General features: G+C 36.1%; 1 protein-coding gene across 3 annotated transcripts in view; it reads right to left on the reverse strand.

The window, feature by feature from the left end:
• The window catches only part of LOC139131377 (protein furry homolog), a 46572-nt gene that overhangs the window by 13119 nt on the left and 19990 nt on the right, over positions 1-13463 (reverse strand). For 2 of the 3 annotated variants that reach the window (XM_070697393.1, XM_070697394.1), the window contains one exon: positions 6637-6860. In XM_070697393.1, coding sequence (XP_070553494.1) covers positions 6637-6860 — 224 coding nt within the window. Of the gene's footprint in view, positions 1-6636; positions 6861-9033; positions 9278-13463 lie in introns of those variants that run through there. The other variant, XM_070697392.1, reaches the window with a different exon arrangement.

Raw genomic sequence — 13463 nt, forward strand, 5'->3', positions numbered from 1 at the left:
CTCTGTACTCTGTTTTCATTCATATACCACTGAGATCCGGCATGACTCACATGAAGGACAAACAAGCTGACAACTGTTGAATATACTTGTGGGTGAATTGATTATCAGAGAAACTTTATATGATTGGTGGTGTTCATACACAACGAGCAACGGCCCACAGCAGACATTAGAGGCTAAGTTTGTTCAAACCTACGGTGTGCTGGAAACATGAACTGTACTCTTGAAAGCAAAATCATTCTCTTTTCAAAATATTATCATTTGTGTTTTCAAAAGTGTTAGTAATGGTAAACCATTGCCACAAGTTCATAGTGCTTTACACTGAAACATTTGATGGACTTCATGTAATCTCATTTTACCATTTTTACACATTGCATGGAGGAATGCAAGAATGGATTTCAACAGAAATCACTTGGATAAAGTAAAATGCTATCTGTATGTTTATTCACATATCAAATCCAGGGAACAAATCCCCATATGTTCCCAGCTGTATGACCTAATCTCTCTTCTTTTGCTACAGTGTATTAACGGTGTTCTGGTCATGTTACCTGTGACCTAATTGAAAATATATTGCTCTCTACACAAAACATTACCAAACACTGGTCTTTTCAAATATCCTTCCTTCATTTCTCACAGAGGATGTATTGATGAAGATACAATATGGTTGGTAATAATATGCGTATGCATTGAACTCTTTTCACTAACGCAAAAATGAAAGATGAGCAAAGTATTCAAGATATTCACTATGGTTTCCTTTCAGACGTTCGTATGGTTAGTGAAAGGTATATGCTATACAGAAAACCTGCCACGGTTACTCTCAACTTCAATGGGTTGGTTGTCATGGTGAACGCCCCTCTCTTAGTTCAGACAGACAACTGTTGCCCATACCACATTCAGCATATTCCCAAAGTGTTGTCAAATCAATATATTGCAATTCAGAATAATGTATAAATATGGAAGCTGTGATTTCCACACTCCTGCAGCACACTGGGCACAATCCTCGTAATGAAAACAACTGGGTTCTCTTAGGGGGCCTCCCCCATAGCTTTTGGAAGTAATCAGACCCCTAGAACGACTTGTATAAAATTGTTCAGTATGGGCTTCATGCAAACAACTGGTATATTCAACACTGCCAGATATACATGTACTCTATTTCAACTACTAGTTTTTTACCAACTCTTGAAGACATTTCACACCATTCCTGTATCTTTAGAGCACAAAAATTGTCACAAGTGTAGGTTTGGAGCTGGCAACTCATGTCCCTTTAATGACAATCCATTTTTTTTGTCACTACTTCTGTACATCTCTTTCAATTTTCAATGGCTCAGTTGACACAAGAAAGCATCGGTGTAAAATTCAGATAGAGTACCAAAACTCACTTCAGAAACCATAACAAGTACTTTCCTTTCAGCATCAATAAAACTCTTGTGAAATCTGCCGAACGTTTCAAATACTACTTTGCAGCAACATAAGGAAATATTACGAAATCAAAGATGTCTTAAAATGACGTTTTAAAGATGTCTTAAAATGACTCTTGTGAAATCTGCCAAATGTTTCAAATACTGCTTTCTAGGAAAAGAGGAAAATGAAAAGAGGAAAATGCTACAGATTTGTTGACTAATATCTCACATGGCAAATGGCATTTTAGATAGTACAGTTATTGCAACCTTTATGACAGGTTGAAAGTGACATCTTTAGAAATTTCAATAACACGATATGACCTATATGAAATGGCAACCATGAGCAGGCTATGTGTCTGTTTATACACCGTTTAAACTTCATAACATCTGCCTTTCCTTTTTTCAACGTCACTACTTCCATTTGCAGGAAAGTTCATAGAATCAATAGTCCTTGAGGCTGCAACAGACGTCAGTATGCAAATTCTGCCCTTTCAAATGGAGGAATTCAATAATATGTCATGATATCTATTGTAAACATGACTTTTTCAAGGAGAGAGATGACGCTCTCATTTTTACTACTGAAATAATTTGTCAAGAAAAAAGAGCCCATCTCTCTACATGTAAACCTGCTATCATCATGGCTGACACTGATATGCAGGACATGACCTGACACAGCCTGGATATGTGTCTGTTACATTCCATTGGAAACATCTGGGACACTGCAATGCAAACGCACTGCTTCATTTCAGCCCCCATCAGATGTAATCCTGCCAGCTATGCAGAAATCATCATGCAACCAAAAATGCAAATATATTCTGATGCACTTCAATCATTGACAGCTTCATTCATTTTTTAAAATTTTGCAATGTTTCTGTGAAGTAAACTGCAACACGACATTGTACGGACATTTCAGTAGCTTTTATATAAGAATTCTGAATAAAACCTGAGGATAGGCTTTACATGTAATTATACCTGTTCGTGCATGAAAATCATAAAAGATACATTAAATTTGGCTCCCTGAAATAAATCATACACAAATATGTAATTATGAAAATTCATGTATTTTTAACATTATATAGAGCTTCATTCCTGTAAATTTCAAGAATCTATTTTTCTGGAACGAAATAATTCAATTGACATTTCTAGAACACTGTGAATTGATCAGGACTTATATGTAGGGAGGTCAAAGTTGAAACTGTAGAACTGAGTATAAATGGTGTGATACAACAATCTGTAATAACACATCTATTGACTTAATTAATGAAGGAAAGCTATTCTTGTCAACTTTTACTACTGTTCCGGAAAGTTTATAGACATCACTTATCTAACATCATACTGTATTGTACCCAGTTTGTCCTTGTAACAAAAGTTAGCTGTATATTGATACACACTGATATATTTTAGAAGGAAAATAAAGCACTAGATCTCTGCAAAGATTTGCATTGCACATCCACTCATCGAAAAACTATTTTCACACTGATCTGGTGAATATCGTAGTTACACAGATTATACAGATATTTTTATTACACCTGAGTGTAAGAACAGAAATCTTTTGGTCACCCAACCAAAAGTACAAGTATACCTGGGGAACTGCCAGGTATTCATGCCAGGTATTCATGCTGTTTAGCTATTCCCAGAAGCCACATTTGTACGTACTGAGTATACATGTTTGAATGAACACACCTCACCTGCCTATACTTGCTAAAAACACAATGCCGTTATTTAACATGGTTCTTGAATTGTTTCAATTTTCTTCTCTCCTTTTGCAAATTATTTGAAAGATTAGGAAAAGCAATAGGAAGTCTGTTGGTATGACTGATGTGATTATGAATCAATGAAATACAGTAGGTATTCTGTTCTCTGTTGAGCTTAGTGTATAATAAATTGGAGCCCTCGGTTCATCTCTCATTATCAATTATTGGTACCATCCCCATTATTTTACCCCTCTCAATGTCATGGTTTGGCCCACATCCATTGCTGTAAGAGGTGAGTGTGGACCTGTTCACAGGCAAATGGGAGATGCAAAGGTTAAACGGATATATGTAGCTTTGATATATGGAACGCAGCATGTTGCAAATAATGAGAGTCCACTGTTTGGAATTTACTGTCACAGAGAATGTCTCCACAGATGAAAGTGAATCGACTGCTACAGGAAGTGGGACTGATGAGTTGGAGACAGATGGGACAAAAAACTTGACCTGTGAAGAAGCAGATTCACAAATTGCTATGACAACACCATATACGTGTACATTTCACAATGATTACTCATCAAGATAACGCAAACATATATGTCAAACATTCTGCAGCACCGATCAAGCAAATATTTGTTGATGACTGTAATATTTAATTTCATGTCGTCTAGCAACTGCTATTTCTGTAATTTCAATATTCCTCTTGAAGTGAATGCATGTTCTCTGGCAAATTAATTGGATTCATAATTGATACACAGCATCAAACAATCAACAAGGTCACGCTCCCCTCACGACAATCAACGATGACTCTCCCTGGGGGTCACAGACACATCTATAATTGGATCTTGTTGTTAACTATGCAATATTCATCGGAAAGCAATTGCATTACAGAACTGATTCAATTACAATTCCAAAAACGTTTGATATCTGAATGAAAAAAGAAACCCTTGTATTTATGTTATTCCTTGTGGCAGATGTTCACTGCCATTTTCAAAGTCCGACAAAGGAGGGAGGTCGAGGTCACGTTGAGCAGGAGGGAAAATAAATGTATTCCTCTGACGCCATGATTCCGCCATAAATAATTTATACAGACATCTGACACTTTTACAAAGAGCCATGGAAACGTACTTTCTCAAGAGTGAAATTTCATTTACTGTGTATCAAAACTAAAACACTGATTCCATGTTTACAATAAGAATGTTTCAAAATTTGTGCAAGAAGGTATCTATACTGTATCAGGTGTCACTTTGACCATGATATTCCCTTTGTGACCAACAGTGCATGCGCATTCTCCATAGTTTACAAAAGTGTCACAGAAAATGAACAGTTGAGGAATAATTTCACATATTTAATAATTTTACTTTGCAAAACAACTTGATAGCCTTTTAATTACAATTCTACTACAAGATATTTGATCCCTTGTTGACATGACAATTTATTTTGGATGGTGTCCAGGTGGAAGCTCAGCTGGATCTGGACAGGATGACAAACTTTCATATCAGAACTGACAAGTCATCTAAAGGACAAAACACTTCTGCTTTTTATTACAAGAGTCGTTTGTTTTTGCTTCCATGCTCCACTTATAAAACTCTGTAGAAATAGGTTGGCAGAGAGCACAACCTGGTCATTCACTTTCATGATAACATCAGAATAATTGAAGCCAACATCAGCATAAACCATTTCATTCTCTGTTTCCAGTATAACCATTCAGTGTTAACACAAACTCTTTAAACCTTCTCACTTCTTTGAGCACAGGTCCTACTGCAACAGCAATGGAAACTGGACTACACCACATGCAGAGAGTTGCAGAGGTTACACAGGCGTTACGCATGTACAATGAATGATCTGTGATTATCAGCTGAACCATGATGCACCAGTATTACCGACAGGGATCAGCATTTTCAAAGTTTAAAGAGTTTGTATCATGAAACTATACTGGAAAAAGTGATGAACAGCAGTTAATTTGTGTACAACTTGAGAATTTCATAAAGTGACGGTATAGTACAAGTAGTATACATATTTATGCACATGTACTTCGTTAGGTCCATTGATGACATTTATATGTACATACAAGCTTTGTTGCAAAATACTGACATTTCTCAACTTACAACCATGGATTTCACTTGCCAACTCTTTGACTTAGAGATAAACAGAAGGCAATGTATTTCCAAAAGTTAACCAAACTGTGTATGTTTATCACCAGATTTTCTTTCACCGTAATATGGACAATGGGTTCGAAATAAAGTCTATAATAATAATAATAATAATTTCTCAATTTTGCAACCAAGTATTTCACTTACCCACTCTTTAAGAGATATAGACAGAAAGGGGCAAGGTATTTCTCACAAGTGAACATTTCTACAAAGCGGTTCAATTTAGCATGACAACTATGATCAAGATATGTGTACTAATACTTTGCAAAGAGACAGATTTCCAACCATATTAAAGATCACATCTTAGCAAAGTGAAAATGAAAATGAGAAGCATGATGAACTGTGGCGCCTTAAAATTATTTCTGAAAATGAATGATTATGTTGACCTAAGCAGTACACTAACAAACACATAAAATTAATGTAGATTGCATTCATTTACCGAATGATGTATAAATACCATAAATATGTCAAAACTAATCAGTACCTGATCATTACAGAAAGATATTTTCCTATAAATCAAATGCAGTCACTTTAAAATGATTTTGCATTCTCTGAACATTTGATTTTAAAGTGACGAATTTTCATAAATTTGCCTCGTATTGACATGGACTTGACCTGTGCTGCAATGTATCCTTAAACATGTCAAAATCCGTTGTGCCCTAACCTTAACCTGTTCAAAAAAATATAAATATCAAAGAGTATGGTAAAATCCATCCACAAACCTTTGTAACATATGGTGCATGTTGATGACAATATTACGGTATAAAGCGAAGTATCTCTTTAAATATAACAACCCTGACCCAATGGAGAGTCTGCAGTATCATTATATCCTACGACTCTTCAATTCAATACGGACAAAATTTCAATACATAAAATATTTACTTTCTAAAAATCATGTGCATAATCAAATCTGCAGCGTTCGCTACACTAACCAGCTGCACCAGTAACTTTCACATGGCCCATACACTATAGTGAAGAGTCACAGTAGAGGTCTGTTTCAAACTGTCCATATAGTCCAGAGATGTGACATTTCAACATAACTGGCTTCATGCCTTCAGGCACATATAGCATTTTGAAAAAAAAAAAGGTAGACATACCGGTACATGTACATAGGGAAACCTTTACTACAGGTAGAATAGTACTTAGATTTTACCTTTCGGCAAGCGAATGCATATTTGTTTTCCAGAAGACCATGAATTTATCAAATATCATTGTTCAGACATATTGAAACTGAAGTGTGGCGATAGCTGTTCTGCTCAAGACATTTCTTTTCATGAGTTCACGGATCTGGATGATCTAACCACACAGAGAACAATGTACATTTTAACATCTTTCAATTCAAAATTTCAAGACATTTTGAGAAAACAGCACAACACAAGCACACATCTCACTCACCAGAGGCTCTGCCATAATTTTCTCAATCTTCCTCTCTGCGTGGATAGTGAACTCAGCAAAGAGGCTCTGTAAGACATACTCCCCAGGCTTGACATTTGTATCGATAGGGATGGCTAGTGTGCTGAAGTTGTCGCGGTATTCTCTAGGAGCTCCCCATGGTAGAGTGGACGCCACTGAAGGAGTCGAAGTACCGGTGGTTGTAGTGGCTAAACTAAGCGTAGAACCTACAAGACAGGAAAAAATAAAGAACATATCCACATCAGCCATTTCATTCAAAAGCCACTGATGATGAAATATTGTAGTTGTCACAATAGGCAGCACTGAATGGTGCTTTGCATACGGGGAAAGTTTCCATGAAACCGATATGCCATCATTCCAGGAAATAATAACAATAACAACGGTAACTTTATTTTAGGAAATGACCAAGACACAAATATTTATGACACCATGCATGAAAAAAAAAAATTTTTCATGTCTAAAAAGAAAAGAAGTGGCATAAAAATATAATAGCAATTATCAATCATCTGTTCGATGAATGTTTAAAATTAATACATGTAGTTATGGTCCATTACAGCTGGTTAAAAAAATATTCACGTAGAATCACATATCATTTACACGACAAGGAGTTACTTGTAGTTACTGAAACTTTACTAGTTTGGTACCATTTTCTCTGTTTGTTCATTTAGTCACCAACTAACAGCAGATATCATAGCATATGTATGAAATGAGTATAAACAACTACTTTTGACAGAGATGTACCAGTGGAAATCATCAGCATTTCTGAGCAGCGTTTATTGATAAATTTCATAATTTGGATGAATTACTCCAAACAATGTTTACTCTAAGTCACTGCGGACAAACAAAATGACACAAATTTGCCAACTTTCAATTTCAAACAGATCAAGTCAATATTCAGAACTCCTTATCTTCAACATACCGGTACCTCACATAGTTGCAATATACCATAGAGGGTATGTTTCAATGGGAGTTAGAAATCAGCAATTTGAGACATACCGGTAGTTACATATACACACACTGGAAGTACCTTGATTATGGCACACAGTAATACCATCTATTTCTATGATGTTGAAATTAGTTGTGACTTGTACTATCTCATACAAACAAGTGTTATCACATCAGAGATACTTGTGTAAATACTTGTAACTGAGCATCTTACCAGGTAACCGATATGACAAGCATGTACGTGTACCTCTATAATGAAGACTACCAGATTCCTGGCTACGCTGTCGCTAAACTCACTGACAACTACATGTATTCACAGTGAACTGTCACTCATTTTATTTTCCTTCTCAGTATGACTAACTTTGATTTATTAATAGTTTGCAAGTGGTGCAAATATTCACTTTATGTGCCCCAACGACACGCATGTACTTTATTTTTGTAAATCTGCATATTGTATTCATGTCAGAGAAACTACATAGCCAAGCACAGAGGTACGTGTACAGTGTGCCCTACTGAATGAATTGATGAACTGGAAAATGAGAATAAATGGTGATACATGACCAAGTGGGTCAACTGTCCCATACATGAATGAACATATTCTTAGAAAATATGTGTCATGCGTTTGCACTTTTTGCCTGACGCTATGCAATGTATCCTATGCACTTAGAAGTCCAACTGTGATCTCATTCCATGTACCATGATGTTGACTCTCAAATGACAACTGGCTAGGACCAGTATTGCAAGTCACACTCCGCTTTTTTAGGTCTCTACATGTATTTTAAAGGTTAGCATTTAGAGGGACAGAATACTGTGGGCTGTCGATTGGAATTGTTCGGTTCCACCGCCGAGTGGCAACAGCTGAACCAACAATATACAATCACTTGCTGAAGAGCATCAATATACTGTCGGTATTAAGTTCAGACCAATATCAATCATAAATGGTGAATAAAAAGACAGCAAAAATGAATCAAGATCAAAGTCAAACGTATGTATTTTCTCAGACAGCGATGCAATGATTAAGGAAACTCAATTAGCACCATCTGCATATCTAGGTGCAGTGCTGGTAATCTGGAGCTTTCCAGAACACTTTGTTGGAGACACTGATTTTGCACAGTCCATTCATTTGTTATCATTACAGCTGAGCTCTCATGTTACGCATACTGAGGGGAGCTAAGCTGAACTGTAAATTTTCATTATTGTCACACTGTCATTTCAATGCAGGGTGACTCAACCACTGGGTTTTGTCTACGCTGCTGCAAATCTGGCTGAACGAAGAGGCATCGTTCATGTTTAACGAAGAATAAAAACAAATACATTCTCAGTTCTACGTTGGATAAGCTGAAAGAGAAGATCATGGTTCTTTTCTGAACAGGTACTGGCAGGTGGCTGAACTTCACCCTGCAGAAAAAAAAAACTGACAAACTTCAAACTCACCCTCAAAGTCAAAATCATAGTCGACTTCCATGGACCACTTGAGTATCACAGAAAGAATCCCAAAACACGCCACACATTACATGATGAGATCTTTTATGAAAACACAGCTATTCTCGACAGAACAAAATAACCACAGATTGGCTTCAAAGTCCAACATGCGCATTAGATATATATTTTTTTTCCTGCCAGATCACATCATGCTCAGCAGCTCTGTGTAACGATGGCTAACAGATGGGCTGCAGGTTGGAGCATTACTGGCATGCGTCTGCCTGTATATGCAGATTAGCTGACTAGGACATGCCCCTATGGAAATACGTCATTGCCAGTTGCTGCCCCTCATTGATCAATGCACTTCAAATAAACCTTTCACTAATGTGCCGGGATACACTGTAATAATGATTGGTTTTTTTTGTTTTTTGGTGTCTGCAATTATATCAATCAGGCTCAGCTGATGGCCGATAATTAACATTCCTTACAGATTGCAGATTAATTCATTCTCATTATGTACATCCTTTTTGTCATGTCACCTTTCAATGATTTAATTTTCGCTGCCACACCTCACTGATACAAGACATCTGCTCAATAAGCCTTTAATGACACTATAAATCTTCTATTGGAGCAAGAATGGAATGAAATTCCACTGATTTTCCGCCTTGGTTGACAAGTTCAAACTGATATATTCACTCGAAGTCTGAAACTATGAAGACATACTTTTTCTTGATCTTCTAACTTGTGTATAAACCTGTCTCACTATTCCAAACACCTCTTTCTAAATTTGTGAACTTTTGGACCAAGGAAATATTAAATAAAATGCAAATTTAACACCTCTCATACTTACACCATACTAATGACGACTAAAAATGACAACTCATTAATATCATGTAAATTCTCTGATGACAGAAAGGTCAAAGTGCATTGCACTGGCCATAAAAGTGAACTGTCCTTTTAATCCACACTATATCTGTATCTTGATACGTCATATTTTTGGACAGCTAATTGCTACAGTTCACTGCAGCATTTCTACCTCCTCCAACAGAGACTGCCCTCTACAGGCCTCAACTGTGCATCGCTGGTAGACCATCACACATTGGCATGGAAACAAAACAAAACAAAACTGAGATAAAAGCTATACTCCTGTTGAGTATTTGATGACATATTTTTCTATTCAATATCTTTTATGACTAAATTCAATAGGATTGCATTTTATTTCATTTTGTGCTTTGAATCTCTGACAATTACTTGATCTCCATCATCAATATCTATGCATCGTATTCCGATGATAAACTGACAACCAATCATCTGAGTATTGATGCAATAAGAAATATCCATGCATTGATATACAGGACATGACACAAAATTTTCATCAACAGTGAGCAGATAAAGGACATACATGTACAGAGCACCAACTACATGATATTGATATGAAAAAAGTCATTGTATTGTTACGACACTAATTCAAATTTACTAAGCAAAAATTTTCCAATATACGGAAGTGTCATTAAAATGAAAAGGCTGGTGATTGATGGACTTCAAAGAGGAACCTGTACGATGAAAATACTGTTGGCTCACTTCATGAATATCTGTAATACATGTGGTAACTGTCATTATGGTATGGTCAACTTTGCCAAGTCATTAACTTGCAAGTTCACACCAATTTACTGTTGTATGAAAATCAACATACACAAATACAAACATATAAAATATGTGTTCATTGTTGATTATATCATACATACATACATATATACATACGTGTATACATACGTGTATATATATATATATATATATATATATATATATATATATATATATATATATATATATATATATATATATATGATACACATTATACATGTACAATGTCATTCACTTCAATACATTGAAACATATGTCTGTCACATGATTGCCATACCATGGTCACATGAGTAATTCTGTTGTGTGGCCTTCATGTGCACTGGATACAAAAAATGAGGAGTAGTCACCTGAGCGGTGACAGAATGTGATATCTCCATCAATTGAATTTTCGTAACAGAATTTTCATAACAAAAGAATATGCAAATTGATATTGTTATGTAAATTAGCTACCCCTCTGTTTTTCCAAGCCATTGAAGAACACTGCTAACATGTTCACAGTACTTGGAGAGCCTAGAAACAGAAAAGAGTCTTGATCACAATACGATAAGAAGTTAATGAAACACACTCATTTATAATTGATCAGCTGAATATTCCCCTTTTGGCCATGATTATTCCATATTTGGCTATGACTGTGCATCAGTGACTGTGATGTAATTATCCTGATTTTGTCACAATCTTCCTACGTGCACATTTCTAGATAAACACTGCCACAGTATGTCACCCTTCATTAAGGATCAGAATGGAATGATATCAAGAAGAATGTAAATGTCAATGTCTCTCTTGAGAGACATGCTGAACGGAAAAAGCATCTGAAATGAATCATTCACAGAGGCGCTGAGAATAGCAATGGATGGATGTATATAACATGTGGAACCAAGCATTCAGGAGAGACTACTTTTTATGTATATGTTTGCAAAGTGCACAATTATTTCACTTCTAATTTTAAATGAACCATGTTGAATTTTGTTGAGATACTCTATTGAATCCATAATATCTTCCAAACTATGAGAAATTCAAACTACGGTAAAAGAGCCACCAGCAATGTGGAGGAATTTTGATTGGTATTTGAAACACAAACATTCATACAGAGACTATTGATAGACAAAGTAAAGATGACCAATGGTTTGATTTGCAGGCTCAATGAAAATTGAGTGTACTTTCAACTTTATTTTGTAATACACAAGACTTGCAGTAGTGAACTTAAACCTCTTGGAAGACCCATTGCAAAGATTTGACTTACAGTAAAAGATAGAATAATTATGGGGGGGAGGAGGGGCAGCAATACCAAGTAATGGATGCATGGTTGGGTTTTATGTTGCAAAACAGTCTGCTGCACGTTGATTGTGGTAATTCAATGATAACAGTAAGATTCAGCCAACCAACTGGATAACAGCTTCCGAGATGCTACACATTGAGCCCAAAACAGTATCCCACAATCCTACATGTATAAAATGTAAGAGTGAACCTACATGTACTTGAGATTACCATGATATATTATTTTGCAATGCCATCATTTTACAGTATCAGACAAGGTCGAATGAATAAGCAGTCACAAGACATCTGTTTTGTTTACTTAAACTCGGCAAAGTAAATGAATTTAATCAGGAAATTCAGTCAAACTGTCCAACAAGACTTCAAAATACAGGAAATAATTATCAGATCGTGACTAAAAAGACTTGGAAAATGGCAAATCACTTGTGACTAAGTAATTTCAATTTGGCTGAGAATAGTTTTAATTTGCATATAACTGTCATTTTGATGATTACAGTTATTGGGAGGACTACTTTCCTAGAAGGCACACACTCCATGCATTACAAAATATTATACAATATTCTAATTGATAGTTTCCATTAATTAGTGTTTTTCTTGGATTCAAAATACATAGAACAATAATTCCCGATAACAGCCTAGCATACTAATCATGAAATTCTGTTTATTTTGGAGCTATTTCCTGTGATTATATTCCTGTGATCTTTATAATCCATGGCCATGCAGACAGACAGTCAAATAAACAAATCTGACCATTCAGATTCAAGGTATATTGGAAAAAGAACAGTGACCTTCTGTTTGTAAAGGCACACGCTGGTACATTTACTGATTATGGAATGTACGGTAATTATAGAAAGTGAGTTCCTTTCTGTGAGAAAGGTAGCTTGTGTAATCCAAGGCCTAAAGTGACCTCATTTCCAGTACAATTACATGTGATGACGGAGTCATTGCTGCTTTCTTGGATCCTGGCAGAAAAACAAATGAGCAGGTAGGCATAGGCACTTTATTCAAACTCTCTCAACTGGTACAGGCATGACATAGACTTATTCCCCTACATATATTTGTCAGAAGGGATGTAGGTCATTTCTGACAATGTCATGCATAAGTGTTATCTCTGCAGAATAAGGACCGAAGACACTTAACATGTTAAACTATTCTGATTTGCCAGGGAAAATAGGGTCCTCCTGTTTTACATGCCGGCAAATCTTTAGTACTGAATTTGAATCTACCTGATGGACATAAAATGCCGATGTGATAAAGATACCCATCTGAACAGACTGTTACTGTACTGTTAAGTGTAACTTAACACCTATTTGTTGACATGCCATATTGCTGCTAATGTTGCCTGTATCACCAAGGAAGACCACACAGCTGAAATTTTCATCACATAAATAGTTGAAGACAGACATTCTGACAAGTGCAGTTTCTGCATTTCCTTTGAACAAACACTAAAAGCAGACTTTCTCGCTCTTGTCCTGCTGTCTTGAGTGGCAAAACTGGCAGCTTGCTCAGAACCTGTGAGGCTGGTT

This window comes from Ptychodera flava, chromosome 4, assembly GCF_041260155.1.
Source record: "Ptychodera flava strain L36383 chromosome 4, AS_Pfla_20210202, whole genome shotgun sequence".
Classification (NCBI taxonomy): Eukaryota; Metazoa; Hemichordata; class Enteropneusta; family Ptychoderidae; genus Ptychodera; species Ptychodera flava.